This window comes from Myotis yumanensis, unplaced genomic scaffold (assembly GCF_028538775.1).
Source record: "Myotis yumanensis isolate MYYU_CA2020_CCGP unplaced genomic scaffold, mMyoYum1.0.hap1 SCAF_23, whole genome shotgun sequence".
In the NCBI taxonomy this organism is placed as follows: domain Eukaryota; kingdom Metazoa; phylum Chordata; class Mammalia; order Chiroptera; family Vespertilionidae; genus Myotis; species Myotis yumanensis.
In genome coordinates, this window is record NW_027223774.1 from 5,608,979 (window position 1) to 5,636,701 (window position 27,723).

The 27,723-nt window shown below is 51.4% G+C and overlaps 1 protein-coding gene across 1 annotated transcript; it reads right to left on the reverse strand.

Annotated features, from left to right (window-relative positions):
* Positions 1-27,723, reverse strand: PPP2R1A (protein phosphatase 2 scaffold subunit Aalpha). Its single transcript, XM_070401843.1, has 15 exons — positions 27,567-27,723; positions 18,243-18,333; positions 14,753-14,853; positions 12,413-12,645; positions 11,327-11,474; positions 11,057-11,212; positions 8,374-8,488; positions 8,197-8,267; positions 7,782-7,916; positions 5,599-5,772; positions 5,311-5,371; positions 4,221-4,375; positions 3,100-3,242; positions 608-699; positions 1-450 (listed from the first exon to the last, which is right to left on the reverse strand). The coding sequence occupies exons 1-15, from the start codon at positions 27,642-27,644 to the stop codon at positions 434-436; spliced, it is 1,770 nt and encodes a 589-aa protein (XP_070257944.1). The 5' UTR covers positions 27,645-27,723; the 3' UTR covers positions 1-433.

Here is a 27,723-nt window from a genome sequence, read left to right on the forward strand (position 1 = left end):
CTATTTCTATATCTTTATTTCTCTGTGAAAAGGGAAAAAGAAAGGAATAAAATAAAAACGGCACAGTTGACACAAAAAAACCACTGGAGGGGAGGAAGGAAGGTGGAGAAGTAGACTGGGCAGGGGGTCCCTATGACAGCAGCAGGAACCAGTGACCTGGGATGCTCACCTCTCTTCCCCCGAGGAGGGAGTGGCTGCCCCTTCCTCCCAGGGTTGCTGCCCTGTCCCACCTTGTGCTCCCCCAGCTCCTCGGGGGGTGGGCAGTAAGAAGTCGGATTCCCAGGCTGGGGAGAGGAGGAACCGTGCTGGGTGAGGGGCCTGGGGTTAGACCATGCACAGGGAGTGACAGCCAGAGCCCCCCCACTGGCTCCCAAGGAAGGAACTTGGTGGAGGGGGTGGACACCAGAGGCCGGTGTTGGCTCCTCTTCCAGCATCAGGCGAGAGACAGAACTGGGGAAACAGGAAAAGGCGGGAGTCAGAACCACAATAAGCCCCCTGCCCACAAGTGCTCCTGCATCTCCCCCTGCCAGGAGCCGCTGCCCCCAGGCCTAGGTGCTTCCCTGCACACCACCCTCCCACTGGGGTCCCCAAGTCCTCAAAGCCTTACCACTCAGGGCCTCCTGGGCAAAGTACTTGACGTCCACATCCTGGTCCTGGGTCAGCTTCTCTAGAATGGGCTTGACCTCGCTCTGCAGCGTGCTAGAAGGACAGGGGGGACGCATGGGAACGGGTGAGCCAGGCACGGAGGGGGCATAAGGGGGGCAGAGGCCCAGGCAAGAGGTGCCCACAAACACAGGCAAACATGGGAATTAAGAAGTCTTTGGGGCCGAAACCGGTTTGGCTCAGTGGACAGAGCGCCGGCCTGCGGACTGAAGGGTCCCAGGTTCGATTCCGGTCAAGGGCATGTACCTGGGTTGTGAGCACATCCCCAGTGGGAGATGTGCAGGAGGCAGCTGATCGATGTTTCTCTCTCATCAATGTTTCTAACTCTCTATCTCTCTCCCTTCTTCTCTGTAAAAAATCAATAAAATATATTAAAAAAAAAAAAAAAAAAGAAGTCTTTGGGGCCCAGAACAGGCACAGAGTGGTCAGACAGTCTGGGCAAGTGGGACAGAGGATCACAGAACCCACAAGGCTCTGGGGGTCGAGAGATGGGTGTCCTTCATTTATTTAACCTATGTACTGAGACCTACTAGGGATGAGATGTGAGCAGAGGTAAATCCAACACTCTTGACTCTTGCCCAGGAGGGGGACACAGCCAACTGATGATAAGGAACAGTGGAAGGGCCAGGCCCTCAAGGGAAGCACTTGGCCCTCCAGCAGCCCAGGGGAGGCATCTGCTCTGCTGTGAGGGGCCCGGGGGAATCCGTCGGCACTGAGAGTCCACCGTGGTGGGAAATAAAGGTAGACTTCAGAGGGGCACTAAAGGTGTGCGGTTTTGTCCTGGAGCAAATGCAGAGAAAGACACTGGAGAGGCAGGCAGCGTGTGTGTCCCCTTCCAGGTGACAACTCCTCTCCTCTGCCATATATTCTCCCTGCTGTCACCGAGATCTGTTTTATCTATGGTGAACTTGATATAAATGGAATTGTCGGATACATTTTCTTGGGTCTGACTTCTCACTCAACAAAATGGCGTGAGTCGTGAGAGTCAGCTACGTTGTCAAGTATAGCAGGAGTTCCTTTTCATTGCTGAATAGTCTTCCTCGTATGAATAAAGAACAATTCGCCCACTGTACTGTTGATGAGCAGCAACAGGAGTAAAGCTACCACAAACACACTTTTGTTCGAAAGAAACATGGAGCGGACGTGCCAGCTCCTAGGGGTGAACCTTCACTAGAATCCACCAATTTTCAGGGCCTGTTTCCATCTACGGCCCCGCCTGCAACGCAGCAGAGAACCGCAGCCCACCTACCAACACCAATGACTCTGAGCTTCTTAAAGCTTAGCCATTCGGGGGTGGGTTTTCCTTTGCATTGTCCTGATGGCCTGTGATGTTGAGCATCTGCTCTTATGCGCGCTGGCTGTTTGGAGTTCTCTTTTTCTAAGACCTGCTCAAGTTCTTTTCTGCCCATCTCTTTCTTGAGTTTTCTTTGTCATGCTGAGTGGCAGAACAGGAGAAAGTGTCCTGTCAGAAATATGTAGTACAAATACATTCTCCTAGTCAGTGGCTTGCTATCTTACTCTCACAATATTCTCTCAATGAAATTCCTTTTTTATTGAAGGCCAATTATTAATGTTTTTTTTTTTGGTGAGCTATTTAACAAATACGTGCCTACTGGAAGTCTTGAAAATATTTCCTGACACTTTCTTCTAGGATCTTTATTATTACTATTTTAATATTTTTATTGATTTTAGAGAGAAAGGGAGAGGGAGAGAGAGAGAAATTTTGATGAACATTGATCACTGCCTCCTACACACTCCTCCTGGGGATTGGGCCTACAACCTGGGGATCTGGAAATTGAAGCAGCGACCTCTTGGTGAATGGGTAAATGCTCAACCACTGAGCCACAGCAGCTGGGCAGATCTTTCTTTTTTTTTAACTTTCTGGTTCTGATCTGTTATCTCTACATTTTTTTTTTTTAACCCTCACCTAAGGATATTTTTCCATTGATTTTGTGAGAGTGGAAAAGAGAAGGAAAGATAGAGAGAAATATCAATATGAGAGAAGCACATTAATTGGTCGCCTCCTGCAGAAGCCCCGACCAGGGCCCGGGCCTGGAAGGAACCTGCAGCCGAGGTACATGACCTTGACCAGAATCAAACCTGGGACCCTTCGGTCTGCAGGCAGACGCTCTATCCACTGAGCCAAACTGGCTAGGGCTCTAATTTTTTATGCCCTCAAGTGGGAGGTTTTGGCCCCCCACACGCATACCAAACTGACCCAGCCATCTATGGAGAACACCTGTTTCCCCCCTGAACTGCAGTGACAAGACAGACACACAGGTCTTTTCCTGTGCCCTTGAACCTGTCCCCTGGCTTTTTGAATATTCTGCCAACACTGTCATTACAGCAGTGTCACAGTGAGTCAGTGGTTGAGGGTCAAAAATGAAGATGACCGGAACCTGTGCTGCTGGAGTGTAAGGGTCGGTCCAGCCTCACCTGTTGTCCAGGATGGGCCCTATCTTCTGCAGGGACTTGGCCACGTTGAAGCGGACATTGGCGACAGGGTCCCCAGCCATCCGCAGCACTGTGGGCAGCATGTGCTTGGTGGTGATGTCCTGCCCACAGACCTCAGACAGCACCTGGGGGTCAATGAGTAGCAGAGGGGTGATTATTCAAAGTTCATGGCTAACTTTCATTTCCTCCTTCCTCTGACCAAGCCACCTCGGTGACCACCAGGCCTGAGGGTAAAGCTGAACAACATGGGGACTCTAAGCCCAGTTACCCACTCTGGGGACAGTTTTTCTCCTGAAGCCCCATGTCCCCTAACACCCTCCTAACACCACTGACTCCCTGCCCTGGAAATTCTCAGGCCAGGTGTCCCGGACCATCTCCCGTCCTCAGACTTCCCTTCATCCTCTGGGGATGGGCCTTGATTCCTAACCCCCGGGATCCCTTCCTTAGTTCAGGGGTCTCCAAGGTGAGGCATGAATAGAAATTATCTGAACACATAGTTATAATAGCTTTAAAATGTTATCCTTCCATTTCTAGCTATGTGTATGGTTTACTGACATGACTAGAAAGGGGCACTTGCTCTGTACAGCATAACTGTTCTGAGCCTTTTGCGTGTACAGCCGGGTTGTCGGCACAGCCTGATGCGTAAGGTACTGTGACCGCCAGCACGAACCCTTTCAGGTGAGAAAATCAAGCACTTTGCAGTCAGGTCAGTCTCCCAAGGTCCACTGCTAATGCACAGCAGGGCTAGAATTCAAAACTAGGTCTGTTTCTAGAGCCTGCACACTTCCCCATCCTACCATAAATAAATACACACGCACATTTGTGGGAAAGGAGAGGGTACCAAGAAAGGTTTGGCTATCACTGCTTCAGTGGGCCAAGTGTCCCTTGTCCTGGGGTTCCCACCCTGAGGCCCTGATGAGGGTGGGGGAAGGGCACGTGCAATCTCTGGCCGGCAGTTCCCTGGGACTCATCCCTGCAACCCAGGTCCCCACCACTTCCCTACTCCCAAGCAGGGTGTGTCTCCCTTGAGGACCCTCCACCCTCCCTCTCCCAGATACATCTGGTTCCCAGGGACAGGCCGGTGGGCAGGTGGGAGTGCTCACATTGATACAGAAGAGTGTGGTCATGCGGTGCAGGTAGTTGGGATCCCCAGACATGGCCAAGACCTTGGGGATGATCGTGGCATGGGCCCAGTCCTTCCCGAACTTCTCCACCAGCTTCTTCAGGTTGCTGGTGGCCGCCTCGCGGATGGCATAGACTGCAGGAGGGCGAGAGGAAGAGGGCAGGCTTCAGGCGGTGAAGGACTGATGCGGGTAACAGCCATGCTCACTATTGCCACCTGAGCAGCCCCTAGGTCTCAGGATGCAGGGGACCCAAGAGCTCCAAGAGGATGAAAGGGCTCATTATGGGCTAAATGTGGGCTTTGCTTTGCCTGCAGTGCCTCTCAACAGCCCCCAGACACAGGTTCCATTATTGGCCTCATTTCACAGATGGGCCAATGGGCCGCAAGAAGTGATATACCCATTCCCGACCGGTGTGACTCAGTGCTTGAGCACTGACCCATGAACCAGGAGATCATGGTTTGATTCCTGGTCAGGACACATGCCTGGGCTACAGGCTTGATCCCCAGTAGGGGGCCCGAGGTAGGCAGCCAATTGGTGATTCTCTATCATCATTGATATTTCTCTCTCTATATCCCTCTCCCTTCCTATCTCTGAAATCAATAAAAACATATTAAAAACAAAAAGAATTGCTGAGCCCAGGGAAAGGATTTAAATACGTAGTACTTGGAATGGTGGCTGATACAGACAAACTTTTATTTTCACCAGTCTTAGTGAGAACAATGAGCAATGCCCTAAACCACTGGATGAGAAGTCCCTGGTCTCACAGAAGGAACATGGTAGGTGACTTGCTTAAGCTTCAAAAGCCAGGAGGTGAAAGTCAAACCCAGGGCTGTCTGCTCGGTGGCCCTGGGACTTCCCACTACACCAGACAGCCCCTGGGAAATGTGCTATGTCCCCCTCGCACCCTTCACTTCTCCAGGATTCTAAAAAGCAAGGGAATTGGTCCACCACTGAGGAGCCTCTGATGACGGGAGAGTGGCTCCAGCCTCCCACAGCCTGCACCGGCCCCAGCCAATCTGCCACCATCTTCCTGGAGCCCCACCCTCCTCCAGCCACTGGAGCTACTCACCGTGATCCACGAGCCAGGCCATGCACAAGGAGTTGAGTTTCTCATCAAAAAACTCCACCCCCTGCAGGAGAAAAGGAGGTAAGGGATGGAGGGAGACTGGGTAGTTTCCAGCAAACCCTCAAGGAACTATCCCCACCCCCAGACAGCTTCACCTGAGGGGCTCCTTTCCCTTCTCTTCCTCACCCCATTCTATTCCTCCCACTCCCCACAGTCCTCACAGCCTGCAGATTCCGGTCACAGCGCGTCACACAGCAGCGGCACTAGAGCCTGGCCCCGCCGCGCACTCACCAGCTGTCCAGCCAGCAGGGGCATGTACTCAATGATGGCCAGCCGCACCCGCCACTTGGCATCCTCAGCCAGTTCCACGATGGCGGGGAGCAGGGACTGGGACAGCTGCCGGATGCCGATCACCTCGTTCACGCAGTCCAGGTTGGAAATGATGTTCAGCCGCACCTCTGGACACTGAGGAGGGGACAGGAGAGGTCTGAGGGAATGCACTGCGCATGGTGAGCCAGGACAGGGGGAAAATGCTGAACTGCACCAACTCTGTATGACAGACATCTCCTGAGGACCCACGACTGCCCAGGCCAGCTCTGGGCTCTGGGGACACATTAAAAGCACATGAAAAGCAAGCAACGAGGATTAGGTGAAAGCAGCTTTTCCTTTTTTAAAAATTATTTTTTCAAAGCAGCTTTTCAAATCTCAGAATAGCAGCACAAGAAATGTTCAGATAGCCCAGCTGGCTTGGCTCAGTGGTTGAGCACCGACCTATGAACCAGGAGGTCATGGTTCAATTCTTGGTCAGGGCACATGCCCGGGTTGCAGGCTCGACCCCCAGTATGGGGTGTGCAGGAGACAGCCAGCCGATCAATGATTCTCTCTCATCATTGATGTTTTTATCTGTCCCTCTCCCTTTCTCTGTCTGAAATCAATAAAAACATATTTTTAAAAATATCCAGACAGTTTGAAGGATTTGTAGGAAATCATAATGCAAAAATATGAAACCCTGGAAAAAACAGACATGCAATAACGCCCCCGCTGCTGTTTGCTAGCTGGGAGCACTTTGGCACTTTGACTTAACCTTTCTGGATATCGACCTGTGACATGGAAACATTGAATAGGGGGAGGCTATTCTAGTGCCTCCACAGTGTCTGCTCCACAAAGGGCTTAACACGTGGGGGCTTATCATGACCATTTCTTTTATTTCTTAATACATTTTTATTGATTTCAGAGAGGGAGGAAGGGAGAGAAAGAGATAGAAACACCAAGGATAAGAGAGAATCATTGATTGGCTGCCTCATGCACACCAGTAGGGGATCAAGCCCGCTATCCAGGCATATGCCCTGAACAGAAATTGAACCATGATCTCCTGGTTCACAGGTCAATGATTAACCAATGAGCCACACCGGCCTGGCTATCATGACCATTTCTATTACTTTTATTGTCTCTGCTAGCCTTTGAGCTCCATAAGGAACATGTCTCATTCATCCTCCTCTCTCCAGTACCCAACATAGTCTCTGGCCCATAGCAGGTGTCCAATACATTTTTGCTGAAAGAATGAACAATGGAATAAAGAAATATTTTTGAACTCCTGTGGTCTACCAATATTATGAGCACTGATTTATAATACATATATATACAGACCCCCACCTATGTTTCATAAAGTATGTGAAGCAACTTATAAGAAAAGGCACATAGCCTGGCACATTCCCAAGGACTGGCCTGCTGAAGGTCTCTAAGGATCAAACTGTCTTAGTGTCTAGCCAGTGTAGCTTAGTGGTTGAGCACCAAGAAGTCACGGGTTCAATTCCCAATCAGGGCATGTGCCAGGACTGTAGGCTCCATCACCAGTAGGGGGTGTGTAGGAGGCAGCTGATCAATGTTTCTCTCTCATTAATGTTTCTATCTCTCTCTCCCTTTCCCTTTCCCTCTCTAAAAAATAAAAGCATTAAAAAATAAAAATAAAAACATATTTTTTAAAAAGTATTACTATTTTTTTGGTACTCTCAATGCCCAGGAAAAGGACAAGCCCAGAGTAAGGGCATGAAAGATAACTGCCTAATAAATGGACAAATGACTGCACAGCCCATCATGGCCAGAAACATTCAACTCATCAGAGATCTGGTGTCTGTTGAGATTCTAGGAGATTCCTGGCCAATCTGGGAAAACAGCTGACTCACTGGTCACCTCTGCAAACCCACAAGTTCCAGAGCCTGTCTGGTGCCCTCAACTCATCCTTTTTTTTTTTTTTTTTTAAATATATTTTATTGATTTTTTACAGAGAGGAAGGGAGAGAGATAGATAGTTAGAAACATCGATGGGAGAGAAACATCGACCAGCTGCCTCCTGCACATCTCCCACAGGGGATGTGCCCGTAACCCAGGTACATGCCCTTGACCGGAATCGAACCCGGGACCTTTCAGTTCGCAGGCTGACGCTCTATCCACTGAGCCAAACCGGTTTTGGCTCACCTCATCCTTTAGCTGAGCCAGGAAGAGGGGCAGGAGGTGCTCGATGGTGTTGTCTTTGCCCAGGATGGGAGAGAGCCCCATGATGACTGAGGCCAGGGCCGATTTGACGTGTTGGTTGGCATCTGACACCAGCTCCTGGGAGGGAGAAGGAAGGGACAACCACAGGGTTAGTGGCCAATTAACTCCGAGTCCTACGAAGCCTGAACGCAGCCTCCTTTCCCCTTGTCACTCTGGAGCGGGGGACAGCTCAGGCTACCAGGGGAATTATTTTGCCTCCCTTCAGGGTCTCCAAGTACTTCAAACCCAAGCTGGCCCAGTCCAGAGGGCTGAGAACTCAGTTTGCATCTGACTGCCCCTAAAGCCCCACCCCCACCCTTTCTTTTTGGTAAGCTCTGTCTGCTCTATTCCCCGTTACCTTGATGCAGGGCAAGATCTGGGTCATGATCACATTCTCCCGACAGTCAGCTGAGAGATTTTCACAGAATTCTGCGGACGGGGGAGGGAGGAGGGGGAGGTGAGACCTATGTCCTGGTTTTACCTCCAGCACCATGGACACCCACCCACTTGCTGTGTTCTGGTTGCCAGCACCAACCTTTGACCTTGTGGGAGGCTGCGGCCCTCACCTCGGCCTCACAGTCCTTCATCAGGTTCTGGAAGGCGGGGACCAAGTCTGTCTTGGTGATCTCCGGCCCCACGGCTTTCTGGAGCTGCAGGAAGGGAAGGTGGGGCAAAGTGAGAAGGCTTGGCAAGCGCTCTGGACAAATGAGACCAAAATCAAAGTTAAAGGCAGCAGAACTAGGGGCAAGAATACGATTCTTCGAGTCACTGCCAAGTTCTAATCCCCGCACCACTGGGTGACCACGGGCAAATTTCTGAGCCGTTGAGCTGTGGTTTCCTCAATGGTGGGGGAGTCAGGCTGGGTAGGGCAGTGGTCACCAACTGTCTGGCTCAAATTCTTACTCTTACTTATCAACTGTGTGCACTTGAACAAGTCACTTTATATCTCAAAAGCAAAATGAAGACCACAAGGGTACCTACTGCATGGTAGTAGCAATCCATGTGAAAAAAATAATAAAAGGGACGTCCATACTGCTCAGGCAACTTGGGTTGGGTTTCTGTTACTTAATCCAAAATATTCTGAGGCTATAGCAGCTCACGCTGTTTGACTTATGTATTTTTTTAAAAGTATGTTTTTATTGGTTTTAGAGGGAGAGAGAGAAACACTGATGAGAACCATCAATCCACACCCCCCTCCTGGGAATGGAGCCTGCAATCCAGGCATGTACCCTGACTTGCAATTGAATCAGCGACCTCTCAGTGGGATGATGCCCAACGAGAAACACTGATGAAGGCCTCTTTCTTTTTTTCAAGATTAGTTACCAGTGGAACGTTTGTAATTACGAGGGAAGAAGGCATACTGAGCCCTGCCTGTCCCCCAGCACCAGGGTTCTTCTGCAAAGCTAGGTCTTGAAGACCCAGAAGAAATCAGAGTGATTCGAGGCTCAGAAGGGAACAAACAAGTGAAGGCCTTGAAGGACCCAATGCTACCATTGTATTCACGTAATGGACACTTACTGAGTGTCTATTGTGCGCCCTGCTCTCACAAAGCTGAGCTTTTATCTAACCCCAGTGTGGACCGTCTGTGCTGTCCAGTAGCCAAGGTACAGAAGGAGCCTCTTCCATAGTGGTGCTGTGGCTCCCAGCAGCCGCAATCCCACAGCCATGCTGTGCTAACATTTTCACAGGGAAAACCGGCAGTCCGGGGAAAGATCCTCAGGCTCCGAGTCCTCCCAGCAAACACCAGGGGAAATACTTACAGGAAGAGGGAGGGAGACACAGGGCAGAGGCACCGAGGTCTCTCTGCTTGGATGTGCCCATCTCTCCAGTTTCCTTCCTGAAGGGCCCCCCTAAAGCTGGCCCTGATGGTTCCTGGTGCATTTACTCTGGCCGCCACAGGCCCTTTGCACTTGCCGCCCTTCCATCTCAGCTCTCACCCACTCATGTTCTAGAACCAGCTGTGGCACCACCTCCTCTCCTCGGCGCCCACCCCCACATTCCTGTGGGCCCGATACCTGTGACATGTGACTATGAAATTTAACTGGACCTTCCCCTTCAGACTGCCTGCTCCTTGGTGGATGGGCATGTGCTGGAGTCATGGATCCCTAGCGCCCAGCATTGTTGGTGGCTCAAAGCAAATTCAGGTCCCGTGGGAAGAGCACTGTCCTGGGAGTCAGAGGCGTGGGGTCTTGTCCCTGTTCTGTTTGCCTGGTGGTGTCACTCTGACCAGTCAAGCTGTTGGGCGGTATGATGAGCTAACCCGTGCCCCCCACCAAGATTCACATGTTGATATCTTAACCCCCCAGGACCTCAGAATGTGAATGTATTTGAAGAGTAAGTTAAAGTGCAGTGAGATCAATAGGGTGGGCTCTACTCCAAAATGACTAGAGTCCTTACAAGAAGGGGAGATTAGGTCACAGACATGCACAGAGGGACGACCATGTGAGGACACAGGAGGAAATGGCCATCTGCAGCCAAGGAGAGAAATCTCAGAGAAACTACCCGGCTGACGCCTTGACTTCAGAACTGTAGCCTCCTGAACTGTGGGGAAACAGAACACTCAGCATGTGGTGCTTTGTTTTGTTTTGAAACTTTTATTCACCGTTTTATTTTTCATTTTTGAGCTCATCTTTTTTTTTTTTTATAATATGTTTTTATTGATTTCAGAGAGGAAGGGAGAGGGAGAGAGACATAGAAACATCAATGATGAGAGAGAATTACTGATTGACTGCCTCCTGCATGCCCCCTACTGGGAATCTAGCCTGCAACCTGGGCATGTGCCCTTGACCAGAATCAAACCCGGGACCCTTCAGTCTGCAGGCTGATGCTCTATCCACTGAGCCACATTGGCCAGGGCAGTGTGTGGTGCTTTGTGATGGAAGCCCCAGCAAACTCATTCAGGCTATGTCGTCCCTTTTGTCCAAGGAGAGAAAGTTGGATGAAGTCAGGAACGGACACGTGCTACCCTTCTCTGCTCCTAGGGCCTCTTTCCCACAGAACCTGACCCTCAGAGCCCTTCTCCCCATGGCGCTTCCAGCTGCCACTATCAACCAACCAGGTTGGCACATGAAGTGAGGTCCAATAAGATGATCACAGAGCTCCCACAGCTCAAACACCCCGTGATTCCACTGCAGTAAAAGAAAACCCAACTCCTATACATGCCCCAGCCCTTAGCCTCTGAGAGCCTGCTTTCTACGTGTCAACAGTCCCTCACCTACCTCTGTGAACTTGTCAGCCACCATGTATCGGACGCGCCACGACTTGTCCTCAGCAGCCTGGCGCAGGGTGGGCATCACCAGGGCCTCCAGGTCCTCCTGGGGCAGGAGCTGGGCGATGTTCACACATGCCTCCACAGCCAGCAGCCGCACCGAGTCCTGGAGAGAGGATAGGGGCGGGGAGAGGGCAGCAGAGGCCCGGTTAGCACCGGATTCACCTCCTGCTGCAGGGTCTGCCAGAGGGAGGGGGGAGGGGCCGGGAGCAGAACCCACCTGCTCGTCAGAGGCCAGGTTGGAGAACATGGGGATGATCTCACTCTTGACGTTGTCCAGCTCCAGCACCTTGGCGAACTCCCCCAGCTTGGAGGCTGCGGCCCGCCGCACCATGGGGGTGTCATCTGAGCACAGGTTCCGGAAGTACCTGGGGGTCGGGATGGGATGGGGCTCAGGAGAAGGAGTCCCTGGGACCTCGGGCAGCAGGCAGCATGGCAGAGGAGCCAGCAGACTGCAGCCACGCAGGTCCTGGCTTTGCCTGGTGACCTTGGGCAAGTGATGATGCCTCTGTGTCTTCCCTGCCCTGTACAAGGAGCTGACAGTGAAGGGCACTGTGAGGTTTAAATGAGTTCCTGTGTGTGAGCACGTGGCAGCCTATCTGTCTGCACATAAATCTGTAGAGGACGGTAGGTGCCGGTTATATTACAACCACATAAAACTGTGCAGCTGAGATGCTGGTCTGGGCCACTCAAAAGTTTTCCTTTCCAGCAGTGACTGCTCCTCTTGGAGGCGTAGGGGGTGGAACACACATCTCTAAGCACATGTGGCAGCTGTCCACCAATACTCTGGGTAAGTAAGGGCTCAGGGCCTGGGCTTGCTGCTCAAAAAGTGTGTGGGGAATGGTGGGTGGACGGAAGTTCAGAGGGAGGGGCAAGTTCTCGTCCAATTAAAACCATGTTCATTCATTCTTCCCAAAGGCAAGTCCTCCCTGCAAGGAATTTCCTGGGGCATCAGGACCAGCGGTGGAGAGCAGAGGAGGCTGCCAAGGGTCTGGACCGGGGCAGGCCTCAGGTAGCACCACGGGTCACTTGTCCATGCTTTTATATGCTAGATTCTGCTGAGCACTTTATATGCGGTAATCCTTTCCTTGCAAGAAGCAAGGGGAGGAAGGAACTGTCATTATCTATATTTCCTAATTGAGCAAGAGGCAGTGTCCTTGGTGACAGCTTCTCCGAGGGGGGGAAGACAGGGGCTGGGAGAGCTCAGGGGTGTTTGGAACTTGGGAGGCCTCAAGGGGCTGGGGCTTGAGAGAAGCGGACGAGGCGGAGGGAAGGCTGAGCTTCAGGGGCCACAGCTGGGACTCACTGTCGAAGTTCTGCCTTGACGGCGCTGGACACGCGGGGGTAGCAGACAGAGAAGAGGCCGCAGGCTGAGGTTCGGGAGGTGAACCAGTCGCCACCCGCCAGCCGCTTCACCAGCGGCACGAAGTGGGCCTCCAGGTCGGAGGGCGAGTGCTCGTGCGAGATGGCCCGCAAGGACTCCACTGCCTTGTCCCGCACCACCGTCTCCTCCACTGTGGCCAGCGACTCCAGGGGTGGCTGTGGCACAGAGCACGAGGTCACGAGACGCTCCCTCCCCACCATCCCCAGCCCTGGAGCCCCCACCCTGAGCCCCTCTGTGGGTTCATTTCTAACCAGAAACCTGTGATCACCCCATACAAGCCTTTATGCAGACCTCATTTAGGGGTCCTTCAGGGAGCTTCAGTGGGGTGGTCCATGAACCTCAAAACTGTACACACCACTTTCTGAGGAGAGGTCCACCGCTGCCACTAGCGCCTCAGAGTGCAACAATCCTCGTGACAGTGACGGGAACTCTACACACTAGGTGACCCAAGGAGGCCACCGTCACCAGCTCGGGGGAGGAGGGTGGTTCTAACACACTGACTCCTAGGAAGCAGGTCCTGTTTCTGTCTTTATTTGAAAGAAGAGGGACCTGAGCCGACAGCCTAAGTAAGAGCCTCTAACCCAGGCCACCTGCTCCAGGGCCTGGAGGGTTGAAAAGCACAGCTTTGGTCTCTGACAGGCGACTGCATCAGGAGCTCATGTTAGTGGGGGACCTGGGGCTGTGACTGTTCACTGATTTGTCAGGGTGAGGCCTGGAGGGACACCTGATTGCTCACCTTTGTGTACCCAGAGCCCAGTAGAGCTCCTAGCACAGGGCAGGAACTCAGTACAGTGGGGCCTTGACTTACGAGTTTAATTCGTTCCGTGACGGAGCTCGTAACTCAAATTACTTGTATGTCAAATCAAAAGCGAACGAGTGAGACTGGGCTGATGTTGTGGCATTCACTGTGACAACTAGCGGTGGGGTATCTGAAGCTGGCTCATAATCCGAATTTTAACTCACAACTCAAAGCAAAAAATCGGCCGAGAGACGGCTCATATCTCGAAAAACTCATTAGTCGGGACACTCCTAAGTCAAGGCCCCACTATAATCAGTAATGAAGGAGACTCAATCTATTCTTTTTTGTTCAAATAAAGGCCTGGAGGTCTGTAGTCTGAAGACCAGTGTGGCCTTACAGGTATAAGGCGGCAGAAAGAGCCCTGGCCAGTAACTCAGTGGTTAGAGCAATGGCCCATGTGGTCCTGGCCAGTGCCTGGGATCTGGGTTTCAGGTTTAAAGTGGGGGATCTTGTGGGAGGCAGCCAATCAATGTGTCTCTCTCAAATGAATGTTTCTCCTTCTCCCCTCTTTCCCCTCCACCTCTCTCTCTAGAAATCAATGGAAGAGAATATCCCCCGGTGAGGATTAAAAAAAAAAGAAGGTAGGAAGAAATCATAAAGGATAATACTGCCAGGGCCCAGACAGGTAAGAGAATGAGGCACTGGACACAGGTGACAGATGGGGACGACAGAGAGAGCAGACCGTGGCATGTAGCCCGGGGAGGACAGCTGCTTCCCAGCTCATCATTGTCACCACAGGGGGAACACAGCTTTACCCACTGGTTTTCCAAAAGTGGCCAAAAGGGGTCTGAGGAACAGAGAGAAACCAAGGGCCTGGGCCACCCCTGAGGTGTTTTCTTCCCAAATCACATACTGGTGTACCTCCCAGAGGCCAACGGGGGTCCTCCCTTCTCTTCTCCCAAATAGCACTTAATGTTAGTATCTGACCCTTCTCTATGTCCCTGGCCACCACCAAGCACAGGGTCAGACTGGCAGGCAGTGGGGTAGGGCCTGGGGGAGACTCAAATGGACATACCTGGAATCCCACCTCTGCCATGTACTAGCCGTGCGACTTTGCACAAGACGCCCAACCTCTGGGCTCATCTATAAAAAGGAAACTCTCCCTATCCCAAAGGGTGGACATGACCTCCTAACACATGGCATCATGACAATGGCAGCTAACACCTGTTAATAGTACTATGTGCCTAGTACTGTGCTAAGGCTCAATTATAAAGATAGGTGTTAATGACTTCCACTTAGAGATGAGCAAAGGATAGCACAGAGAGGTTAAGTAATTTTTAAAAGTCACACAGTAAATCAGTGGTAGAAGCTAGCCTGACTCCTAACCCAAAGCCCCAACTTGTTGGATTAAATTAAATGCACAAAGCCCATCTACTGTGAGATGACTTCCAATTACCTCCTATATTCTCCCCTCCCTGAACCCCAAGGGGAAGGCAAGAGTACTTCCCCGCCTCCAGACTCACCAGCAGGCAGTGCACATACTCCGGGCCTCCAACCAGCGTGGTGAAGGTTCCCAGCTGTTCCGCCAGGGCCAAGAGGACCTCATCCTCATCGTAGATGGTGTCTGTGGGACCAAAACAGACTCTGTTCCAGTCCCATCCAAAGTCTGACTCCAGCGCCTTAAGAAGCCAAGCTGGGAACATGCAGCCTCATGCTGCTTCTCAAACTATAGGCACTCACTGCCCCCACCCTCCACCTGGGCTGGCACAGAGATCAAGGCATGTGTCTGGGTCGGATGACAGGGCACATGCCCGGGTTGCGGGCTTGATCCCCAATGGAGGGCATGCAGGAGGCAGCCATTGATGATTCTCATCATTGATGTTTACCTCCCTCTCCCTTCCTCTCTGAAATCAATAAAAATATATTTTTTAAATAAAGTCTTATAAAAAGAAAATGCTCTGTCCTGATGCTAAACCTGAACGCCATTCTCTTCCAGCTCCATCCTATCTTCCCTGAGGTGGTGGGAACTGCTGCATCCTTAGCATCTATGCTAGCATCTTAACTTCCTGAGGTTAAGCCAGGCCTATGGCAATCCAGACTACATTTCCCAGGCTCCCCTGCAGGTGGCATGGACACGTAACTATACCCTGGACAATGGGGTGGGAGTGGAAGTGGTGGGTTCCAGCTCTGGGTCACCTCTTTACCAAAACCCTCTCATGGTGTCATCATTGCCCCCACCTTGTGGGGCTCCTCCTCTTTTCTGTACTTGAAATGTTAGGCCTAAAGGCTACTCTCCTCTGTCTCAGGGAACCTGCATTCCTAGGTCTCTGCAACAAAACCAGGGAGTGCTTTCAGGGCAAACCTGGGATTTCTGAGCATATTTTCAGAAACGAGTGTTACAGGAATCCGAGTCTTTAAGTGACAGGTTACTTTGCAGCTCCACGACAAACTCGCATGTGATTTGACTCACCGTGCAGGCAACCCATGTCTCACAAATTACGGCCAAAATTTACCAACATTGGTCTCTCTAACACAGCGGGGACATTAGGTGGTAATTTTCCCCTCATAATGTCGATTCTGAACGTTCTGTAGGTGGAAGCTCAGGACTTTTACCTTTTCAGTCTGAAACAGTATGAGCTTTTCCGAAAGACAGTGTATCTGCCATTTACTATTTTGAACATTTGGCAATCTCTTGAAGCCCAAAGTAAAGAAAATCTGATGTCATTTGGGATTACAGCAGCCCAAAGAAACCTTTCTCTTCAATTATGTGACTCTACAATGTAATAAAGATAACACATACATTAAACTCCCTGAACCTTCACAATGGCCCCCATCTGTCTGACGATTATTTCCATTTTACAGATGAGGCAATGAAGCCCATTGAGGCGAGGACTGAACGCAGACAGCCCAGCCCCAGCATCTCTGCTCTTAGTTGTTGTCTGCCAAGTTGACATCCTGCCTCTGGCCTTCTTTCACCCATCCCGCCCCTCAATACAACTCTGCCTGCCCGCTAGGTTTAGTTTTGTCCATCTCATGCCCCCACCCTCCACCAACTATCTATAATGGCTGCCCTGCCTTCATCTACTGGATTAAACCCAAACTGCTACCTGGCACCCAAGGCCAGCAAATTCCAACCCACCATCACCCACCTGCCACTGTGCCTGTCCCAGTGAATCCCCAGGTCCCAGCCTGCCTCCATTTGCTGTTTCCTCCTGCCGGTTTCCCACCCTGGCCTGCCTTCCCCAAGGCCTATTACAGAATTACCAGCAGCACTTCATCCTCCCAACAACCCTGAGTTAGGTCCGACTCTTACAGGTGAGGGAACTGGGCCAGGTTTGTCCAGCAGGCTGGAGGTTGGTGGCACCGCTGTGTTTCAAACCCAGGTCTCTCCAACTCTTTCTCTCTCTGCAACTATTTAACCCTTTGTTATACTCTGTGCCACACCCCTTGTCCCCTGCAGCCTCAGAGGTCGTCCCTGTCTCAGCATTCCAAAGCTCTCAAGTCTCTCCAACAGTTCATCAGAGCAAGCCACCTGGTTCGGGGCCATCTGCTCTGCGTCACGTGTGCAGATGCTGACTGTGGGACTGAGGCTTTAGCTGTGGTTTTAATTAGTATAGAGTTGTCATGGGAATCACGGGAAGAGAGGATTTACTAGTGATTGGTGTCAGACATTGTCCTAAGGGCTGTGCCTACACCTTCGCTGACAGGAGTGCTCAAGACAGGCTACTCATTCACATTTAAGCAGCACTTACCACATGCTGGGTACCGTTTCCTGGTATCTATTTCATTGTCCTGTCAGGTTATGCTATTATGCCCACGTCACACATGAAGAATAGGAGGCAGGCAGATGTGAAATACATCGCCTGAGGTCTGTCAGCTAGAAGTGATATACAGCTTGCATTTGAACCCAGGTAGTCCGGACCCTGACGCATTAACCACATGAGTTTGGAGCCAGCATGACTAGATAACATTCCGAGTCAGCTCCTGTGTGACCTTGGGCAAATAGATCATCTCATCATGCCTCATCCAAAAAATGGCGGCAATCTTACCTACCATGGTGACTTACATTTACTGGGCACAGGTGCCGGTCTAGGGACTCTAGGTGAATGAACTCAATCCTCTCAAGAAAGGGTTTATTTAGCACAGTGCCTGGTATGTGGCAGGCATACAATAAGTATTAGTGATTATTATTATTATTTTTTTAATATATTTTATTGATTTTTTACAGAGAGGAAGGGAGAGAGATAGAGAGCCAGAAACATCGATGAGAGAGAAACACCGATCAGCTGCCTCCTGCACATCTCCCACTGGGGATGTGCCCGCAACCCAGGTACATGCCCTTGACCGGAATCGAACCTGGGACCCTTCAGTCCGCCGGCCGACGCTCCATCCACTGAGCCAAACCGGTTTGGCAGTGATTATTATTATTATTATTATATGCTCATCCCCATTTTACACATAAAAACTACAGGGAGCCCAAGCCACAGGCTCAGTGGATAGATCGACAGTCCTTGGACTAAAGGGTCTCAGGTTTGATTATGGTCTAGGGCACATACCTCGGTTGCAGGCCCCAGACCCCAGTCAGGGCGCAGGCAGGGGGCAACCAATTGATGTGTTTTTCTCACATCCATGTTTCTCTCTCTCTCTCCCCCTCCTTTCCACACTCTCTAAAAAAAATCAATGGAAAATATGCTCCGGTGAGGATTAATAATAACATAAAAACACTACACAGAGAGTGAAGTAACTAGTCTAAGTCACTCAGCTTCTAATGGTAGGAGTTGCAATTCATACCTGCCTACACCTGTCTCCAGACCCCTGCCCCCAATCCCTGCCCCTAACATTCCAGATCATTCCTTCAGAGAAGGACTGCACTTCTCCTCACAGTCCCTGCGCACCCACGTCTAGCAGAGGGCAGACACACACGACCTGTTAAATCCACAGCGAGGCCCCTTACCCAGCAGGCACCACCCTGACAGCCCCCACTCCACATGAGCCAGAAGTGCACGTGGTTACCTGTCAGGAAGGGCAGAAGCTCACTGCGGGTCCTCTCCACCCCGAGGGCCAAGGCGATGGTGGACAACTTCTTGATGCTGTTGAGGCGAAGCTATTGAGAACAAGAAAAGAAGGGGAGAATGTGAGCAAGCCCAGCTGTAAGAGAGTCCGACAGCACCTGAAAGTTAAGTGTGTGTGAAGACACCAAATAATAACTTGGCAAACACCTCCCAAGTGCCTCTGTGACCTTCAGTCATGAAGTCAGCATGGGAGCAACCCCTCAGCAAAGCAGCTTTGGGGTCTTACTGAGGCGATGCCCGCTCAGCGGCCCTTTCCAATTCCGTGTAAAACCCCACCTGGCCTCGCCCCCACCCCACAGGCCTCCGCTTTCGTCCCCTCTTGCACTGGGCACTGCTGAGCACACTACACATCACACTGTAACAGCAGCAGCTACGTCACGGTGCACTTACTCTGCGCTCCCACACTCAGTCTTTTAACTCTCACGATCACCCTGGGGTCAGAGGATTATGAGCTCAATTCTACAGAGTGGAAATGGGCTCGGGGAGCAAGTACCTTCGAAGGGTCACCCAGCTCAGATGGCACGGAGCAAGGAATGAAACTCAGGACTGTGGGCGGACAGTGATGCTAACAGAATAAACAGCACTATAACAACATTGCTATAAAAACAGGAGTGGCTGTGCAGTAGTAATAATACCACTAGTGTAATAGGCTGAATAGTGGCCCCAGAAAGACATGTCCCAGTGCTGGCCCGTGTAGCTGTGAGTGTGAAGATAGGGAGCCCTTGTGAAATAAGAGAAACCTATCCCCCAGCTCCTGGCATAGAGCCCCTAAAGCCTGGTAATTTCCTGAGTGATTGGTGTGCCTTTTGTTCTAATGAGGTGACTGTGGATGGGGACTGGTCACCAGAAAGACCAAGCCACGAGTAGAACCTTGGACCTCTCAGCCACACCCTCCATTCTCCAGAGAGGGATGGAGACAGAGTTAATGATCATGCCTACACACGAATCCTCCATATAAATCCCCAATAGGAGAGGTTTCAGGGAGCTTCTGAGTGGGTGAACACATCCAAGCACCGGAAGGGTGACAACACCCCAACTCCACAGGGACAGAAGCTCCCACACTCTGGGCCTTCCAGACCTCGGCCCTATGTACCTTTGCATGTGACCGCTCATCTGCATCCTTGACCACAGAAGACACTGGTAAATGTGTTTCCCTGAGATCGGTGTGCTGTTCTAGCCAATCATCAAACCCAAGGAGGGTGTCAGGGAACCTCTAATTTGTAGCCATGTCTGGCAGAAGTTGTGGGTAACCTGAGGACTTGCCATTGGCGTCTCAAGTGTGTATGTGTGGGGGGCAGTCTCATGGGACTGAGCCCTTAGCCTGTGTGATCTAACTGGTCAGTGTCAGAACTGAATTGAACTGAACTGAATATGAATAGCAGGGCTCCCAGCTGGTGACACGGAGAGTTGCTGGGTGTGGGGAACACATGTGGTGTCAGAAGTGTTGAGTGGAAGTGTGTGAGAGTAAAGGGGTAAAGGAGATACACAGAAGAGCAGGTTTTCTCTGCAGAGGCCTAAACCCTTAGAAAAGAAGACACAGAGACACAGAGAGGGAAAGGCCAGGTGAAGACGGAGGAAGATGCGCCCACAAACCAAGGAATATCAAGAACTGCCAGCAGCCACCGGAAGCTAGGAGAGGGGCATGAGTTTCCTCGGAGCCTCCAGTGGGACCTCATGTGATCCTCTGGATGCAGGAAGGTAAGCACGACTGACACCCCCTTTCCCCACTGTGCGAAGAGGCTCGGAGAGGCAGAGGCAGCGGCTAAGTGAGCACGGAGAGAGTGGGGACTCCGAACTAGCTGTGATGGCCTGGCTGGCTGTGAACTCCTCCCCACTTGTTTCTCCATCTTGACAAAGGGGCCTCCCCTCCTGGCTCACAGTGCCATCGCCAGAATGCAATGAGATCATGTGTGTGACAGGGAAGGGGACACGCCCATGAGTAAGCCACTGCCAGGCACAAGTGGGAACTCTCTTCCTGGAAGGAGAAGCAGGGCAAGAAGGGACCGGGCTCCCTCAGCCTGTCCTTTCCTGGGCCCAAGGCGACTGCGGAGAGGTGTGCCAGTGACACATCAAATAAGTTCCGTTTAAAAAGCCCTTAGGGCCAAAACAGGTTTGGCTCAGTGGATAGAGCATCAGCCTGCGGACTGAAAGGTCGCAGGTTTGATTCCGGTGAAGGGCATGTACCTGGGTTGCGAGCACATCCCCAGTGGGAGGTGTGCAGGAGGCAGCTGATTGATGTTTCTCTCCCATCGATGTTTCTAATTCTCTATCTCTCTCCCTTCCTCTCTGTAAAAAATCAATAAAATATATTTTTAAAAAAATAAAAACCCCTTAGGGCCTGGCTGGCATGGCTCAGTGATTGAGCATCGATCTATGTATGAACCAGGTCATGGGTTCAATTCCCGGTCAGGGCAGATGCCTGGGTTGTGGGCTCAATCCCAGCCGATCAATGATTCTCTCTCATCATTGATATTTCTATCTCTCTCCCTCTCCCTTCCTCTCTGAAATCAACAAAAATATATTTTAAAAATAAAAATCCCTTTGGGATCACAGACAATGAGGAGACTCTATGATGAAATGCTAAGGTGGCCTCCCCTCAGAAACACCCCCCACACATACACATTTTTGATACGACGTCACTACGTTTTTGGACTATCTGGGCTTGAGGGGGTCCAAAAACTCACCTTCCTGACTGTAAAAGGACTCGATGAAATTAAGTATTACAAGGTCTGCAACTTATTTTCAACCAAAAAATAAAATGAAGAGATTTTTTTAAAAACCTGAACATGGTGAACACTAACAGCGAACCTGGCTGCTAAGTATATGGCACTCACTGCACTAGCTCAGAAGTCAGAGGCTCTCTCTGTAAATTGCCAGAAAGTGTTTTCAGCTTTGCGGGCCACAGGGTCTCTGCCCCAACTACCTGACTATGTCCTTGCAGCACAAAATCAGCCGCAGAACCAGACATGTAAACAAATGGGCATGACTGTGTTCCAATAAAAGTTTATTTGCAAAAGTAGACAGCGGGCTGGATCTGGCCTACGGGCCGCAGTTTCTGGCCCCTGCACTAGTCTTTCAGTGTTCTGTATGTTTGAAGTCTTCCATAATAAAATGTCAGGGGGAGCGGTGACCCAGTTGCCTATTTCTTTCCTTTGTCACCTTCAAGCTGGGTCTCTGGGTTCCTCTGACAGCTGGGCTATGGGGAAACGTACACATGAGCCAGGGCCACCCCAGGCGAGCAGCAGCCCTGAGGACAGCGAGGAGTGCCAGAGAATATCATCATAAGGCCAGTAACAAGCAGGAGCAGCTACCAGTTACCGGAAGCTTACTATGTGCTTGGCAGCAATCAAGGACTTGGCTTGGATAATTAACATACTCAATCCTTACAACTCCGCTCTGAGGTAGGTATTATTACTAGAATCCTCTGATCCACAGGGATGTTGTCACTTGCTGGAAAGCAGCAGAGCCAGGACAAAAGCCAGGTGCCCTGACTCAAAATCTCAACATCATGCTGTCACTTAGGAAAGATGTCCAAAGGGTGGGCCCGTGAGAATCAGGCCGTGCCTGCCATGGTGCAGAGCCCCCTTCCTTCCACTGCCCTCCTTGGATTTCATGAAGAACATCTGCCGCTTCTTTCAGCGAAGACAGCACCTTAAACGCTTACAAAAGGCAGCACAGGGTGACGCTTTGGAGCCTCACTGCCTGAGTTCAAGGCTAAGCTGCTTTGCATATTGGCTGTAGGATCTGGGGCCACACTTTGTACCTTTTTGAGCCTCAACTTTCTCACCTGTGAAATGGGATTATAATACCTACCCTCAGAAAGTTACTGTGAGTACAAAGTTACATACTACTGGGAATACCTTAGCACCAGACGTAGGTCAATAAGGGCAGGATCCTGGTTTATTTTGGGCTCCAAAAAGGACACGAGTGGCAGTTGGCTAGCTGTCCACCAAGGTCTCTTTTCCCTTCTCCCATAGTGACAGAATAAAGACAGAAAAAAAAAAAGACAGCAAATATTTCCATGGTACTTGCTATGTGCCAGACACTGTTCCTGGTGTGCCAATGTTTTAACTCATTTGATCCTCAAAACAACTGTGAGGTAAATATAGGATCACCCATTTTATGGCAGAGAAAAGGAAGGCACAGGGAGGTTAAGAAACCTCACACACTCGTAGGTGGCAGAACTGGGATCTGAAACCTAGCCAGCTGGCTCTTAACCAGTAACCACCAACAATCTGTATTTCTAGTGTGTGTTTTTTATCAAGGGAGGGAGAGGGGTGCAGGTTGGGGTGGCTCCCATGGACCCCTTTGGTAGGTCTAATGACAACCACAATTTTGAACTAGAAGTGAGCATAAACACTAGAAGTGAGCTAGGAACAGTCATGATTTCCACTGGGGACAGAGTCACAGGTTTGCTAACGCTACTTACAACATGCTCTTGTAATACTAGAGTTCATAATAGAAGTTAAATTTGAATTAGAGGTTAGTGAAAATATTCTTCTCATCCAAATTCATGGACCTGCCCTGGGAATATAGATGGGCCCCAGGTTAAGAGCTCCTACACTGGCTATGCTGCTGCTCCTTAACCCTTGCTTTTCAGCTGTGCACATGACCCCCACCCCACCCCACCCCCAAGACAAGACATTTCCAAATCACCTTTGCATCTGGATGTTACCATGAGATTAACGTCTGGCCAATGAAATCCAAGTGGGAATGGCGTGTGTGACATCTAGGGAGTGTCCTTATGGGGAGACTGGGTGACAGCCTTTTCCCTTCCTTTCTGTCTGGAATGGAGCTATGACGGCTGGGGTTTTAGCAGTCATCTTGGGACCTTGAGGTAACCTGGGGATGGGGAGGGCAGAATGGAGGACATGCAAGCCTGACACCCTAACACCACAGAGTACCATTTCAGCTTGGCTTGCTACCAGACTTTTTTTTTTTTTTTTCCCACAGAGAAAGGGAGAGGGAGATAGAAACATCAATGATGAGAGAAAGTCATTAATCAGCTGCCTCCTGCACGCCCCACACTGGGGATCAAGCCCACAACCCGGGCATGTGCCCTGACCAGCAATCGAACTGTGACCTCCTGGTCCATAGGTCCATGCTCAACCACTGAGCCACGCCAGTCAGGCGCCACCAGACTTTTTGATCATGAGTCAGAAATAAACTTCAAGCTCATTTAAGCCTCATTGATTTAGCGTTTTCCTATTACTTACAGCCAAACCTAATTCCAACTAGCTCAGCACATGACCTAGTTCTGGATAGAGACATTAAGAGCAAGCTGGCCGAAGAGCTTCCAGGAAAGATTTTCCTCCTTGAGAGAAGGGAGGACACGGAGCACCTCTGCCCTAGAATGGCCCCTGCTTTCAGCAAGGACCTAGTGAAAGCAGATGCTGCGGCAGGCTTGTGACCACAGGAAGCAGGTGAAAAGGGCACACTCTGACCCAATTACGTAATATCCTTGTTAGTAATAACAGGGAAAATGAACCTTTACTTGTTACAGTGACTATGGGTTGGGTTCTCTGTCACATTTCTGATATAGAGTAGCTATTAGTATCACTAAGAAACCTGACCATTTAAAGAGTGCTTGCTCTGTATGAAGTTCAGGACTTTACACATGTTCTCTCTTAGTACCACCTCTGTGTTTATTTTACAGTCTAGGAAACTGAGGCACAGGGAGGGAACGCAGGTCACCTAGTGAATTTGTGACAGAGCCTGGAACGCGAACCCATGTTCCTCATCAGCATTTTACCAACTTCTTTTCTGGTTTAAATTCTCAGAGGGCAGCCTTAATTCTAGTTCTGTTTCACCGAGTGCCCAGGCACTATAAAAAGGCGTGGGAGCCTGTCATGCCCTGTTTCTAAGATGTGGACACGGCATGCTATTGCAAGGTCTTAGACAGTAGCTAGCAACTGTGTGTCTTTACAAATCATTTAATCCTCACAATAACCTGGCCTAGTGTGTCTTCTACCCTTTTTTCCCATTTAACAAGACAATCAAGGCCCAGGAGGGTTGAGTAACTCATAACGTGGCCAGACCCGGTCTGCGTCCTCCCACAGAACTGCCTCCCGTGCATCACCTCCAGGCCTAGGCTTTCCTTTAAGGATGGAGCAAGGGACCACAGCCAAGAACACAGGCAGTTGCCGGGCTGGTGTGGCTCAGTGGTTGAGCGTCGACCAATGAACCAAGAGGTCACTGGTTCGATTCCCAGTCAAGGCACATGCCCAGATTGTGAACGTGATCCCCAGGGGGGAGGGGAGTACAGGAGGCACCCAATCAAAGTTTCTCTCTCATCACTGATGTTTTTCTCTCTCTTCCTCTCCCTTCCTCTCTATCTAAAAGCAATAAAAAAAAATAAAAATAAAAAAGAATGCAGGCAGCCTCTGGCAGGTGGAAGAGGCAAGAAAACGGATTCTCCCCTACAGACTCCAGAAAGGAAGCAGCCCCGCCAACACCTACATGAGCGCCCAGTGAGGCCCATGAGACTTCCGACTCCCAGAACTCTAAGAGAATTCAGTGGAGCCCTTTTAAGCCACTCAATTTGCCTCAGGAGCTTCCTGGACCAGGGCTGCTCTCAGTCTCACCACGCTGGACATTTGGGGCAGATAATTCTTTGCTGTGGGGGCTGTCCTGTGACCTGTAGGAGGCTTAGCAGCTTTCCTGACCTCTATTCACCAGAATCCAGTAACACTCCCCCAGTCGTGACCTTCCAAAAGGTCTCCAGACTTTACCAAATGCCCCCGGTGGACAAAACTCCTGTCATTACCTGCCTGCTCTTTCCTCCTGGCAGGCTCTTCCCCAGCTTCCTCGGGGAGCGGTGTCCTTTGGGTCCCCTCTTAAAGTCTGCATCCTCACAGGGGCCTCCCCTGGCGGGCCCACTTCGAGCCTGCTGTGTACTCTGCCCCTTCCCTTGCCTCCTCCTTCAGGTCTTTGCTCAAACATCACCTTCTCAGCAAGGCCTTTCTTTTTGTTGTTGTTGTTTTTTTAATATATTTTATTGATTCTTTACAGAGAGGAAGGGAGAGAGACAGTTAGAAACATCGATGAGAGAGAAACATCGATCAGCTGCCTCCTGCACACCCCCCACTGGGGATGTGCCCCCAACCAAGGAACATGCTCCCGACCGGAATTGAACCCGGGACCCTCCAGTTCGCAGGCCGACGCTCTATCCACTGAGCCAAACCGGCCAGGGCAGCAAGGCTTTCTTGATCCCTCTTAAAAACTGCACTCCCAATGCCTCTTCATTTTCCTCCTTAGCACTTATCCCCGTCTAACACAGGGCACATTGTACTAATTGATCCTGTTGTTCATGTCGGTTTCCCCTCACTACAAGGTCAGCTCTGAGAGGCCAAGAGTCTGTCTGGTTCCCTGTGCCTAGAACAGTGCCCTCCGCAGAGTAGAGCTCCCGCCACCCCCAAACTACGGAGTCACTATCACAACATCCTACTGTCTCCTTCCCATCACATCGCACATGCGTTATTCATGTATTCCGCTGTCTCACCGCTGTCTCTTGCGTAACAACTGATGTCACCACTACATCCTCAGCACCGTACCTGACATGTGGCAGGTGTCCCATGAACAAAGGAGTTCGTTCATACAGCGGCCCTATGAGCTAGAATCAGTGGTTCTCAACCTTCTGGCCCTTTAAATACAGTTCCTCATGTTGTGACCCAACCATAAAATTATTTTCGTTGCTACTTCATAACTGTAATGTTGCTACTGTGATGAATCGTCATGTAAATATCTGATATGCAGGAGGGTCTTAGGAGACCCCCGTGAAAGGGTCGCTCGACCGCCAAAGGGGTCGCGACCCACAGGTTGAGAACCGCTGACCTAGATCATTAGCTCCACCGGAGAGGAGAGCAAACCAGGGCTCAGTGCCAATGAGCAAGAGGAAGAGCCGGCTGGCGGCACCACCACGGCGTGTGTCATTCCAGAACCCCAGCGGCTGGGCCCAGGACCACAGGCTCAGTTTCATAAACAGGGAAACTGAGGCCCCGAGGGCAGACGGGACCGCTTCCGCCCTGACTCCCAATCATTAGAGCTACCATTTATTGGGCTCTTTACAAGAGACCGGACACCGTTCTATTACAGTTGTATTTTTTTTTTATTTAAAATTTTAAAAAAATATATTTCTTTATTGATTTCAGAGAGGAAGGGAGAAGGAGAGAGATAGAAACATCAATGTTGAGAGAGAATCACTGATCGGCTGCCTCCTGCACGCCCCCCCACTGGGGATCGATCCCGCAAACCCAGGCATGTGCCCTTGGCCGGGATTGAACCCCCGGATCCCACAGTCCGCAGGCGGACGCTCTATCCACTGAGCCACACCGGCCGGGGCTATTACAGTTGTATTCACTCGTTCAGTCCCTCCTCATCCCCCTAAAGAGGCCGGGACTATTATTTATGATTATTTGCCTACACTTTTATGGAAAGCAGAGTCGCCCCGAGCAGGGAAGTCACCTGCCCAAGGTCACGCGGCGGGTGGGAGGTGAATATGGGGGGGGGGGGGGGGCAAAACCGTGGACTCCTCTCAGTGCCTCCCGGTCCCACTCACAACTGTCAGCCCGTTTAGTAAACTGTCCGCGCCCCGGACAACGGGAGGGTCCCAGGAGCCGGGCGGGATTCCACCTCTTTCATTCGTTCCTAAATTGAGCAAGTTTCCCCCGTTGAAGGTGGGGTATCTTCGCTAGCTGACCCTCAAAACAACAAAAACAAACAAAAAAAACCCAGAACCGGCAAAGCGGGGAGACATTGGGACGACAGCCTTCACCTCTCAGTCCCGATTTGGGGAGCTGACCCCACCCACAGCGCGGAGGCCCAGTCGCCGAAAGCCAGACGGAGAAAAACCTACCCGGGTCGGAACAATCAGGTGCCCGCCCCCACCCCCCCGGCAGTCGGACCCAAACCCCCGGGGGGGTCATGCAGCAGCCGCCGCCGAGCCCCGAGCCCTCCCCCAACCCCAAGCCGGCCGGCCGACCACCCCCTGACGGGCCGCCGCCGCCTCGGCCCCCGACAGCCGCGCGCACTGGGGCAGGCCCGGGACCCTCCAGGGCGGCCCTCGCTCCCGCCCTCCGCGGGGCCCACCCCCAATCCCCGGCGCCGTCTCATCGATTCCGGGCACCCGGACAGATAAGAGCTGGACGCTGATTGGCCGCCTCCCCCTTCCGCCACTCCCAGCGAACACCGAGCCTTCTCCGCGAGGGTCGCCCGTGCCCCCTGGCCCCCCACCCCGCCTCCCCCAAGTCTCCCGTGGCCTCCGGACCTGAACATCCTCATTGCGGAGCTCGTCTATGAGCACCGCGATGGGGTAGAGAGAGTCGTCGCCGTCGGCCGCCGCCATCTTGGCTCCGTCCCGTTCCTGTCAGACTGCGCCCAGCGCGGTGCTGAGTCCGGGCTGGGAGGGGCAGAGGCGGGAGGAG

Excerpts from the sequence above, each read along its gene's own strand:
- PPP2R1A (XM_070401843.1), bottom strand. The coding sequence starts at position 27,644 with ATGGCGGCGGCCGACGGCGACGACTCTCTCTACCCCATCGCGGTGCTC. Across the intron at positions 14,854-18,242 it reads GCTTCTGCCCTTCCTGACAG|ACACCATCTACGATGAGGAT; the intron begins GTAACCACGTGC and ends TTGGTCCCACAG. Across the intron at positions 11,213-11,326 it reads ACCTGGCCTCTGACGAGCAG|GACTCGGTGCGGCTGCTGGC; the intron begins GTGGGTTCTGCT and ends TCCTCTCTCCAG.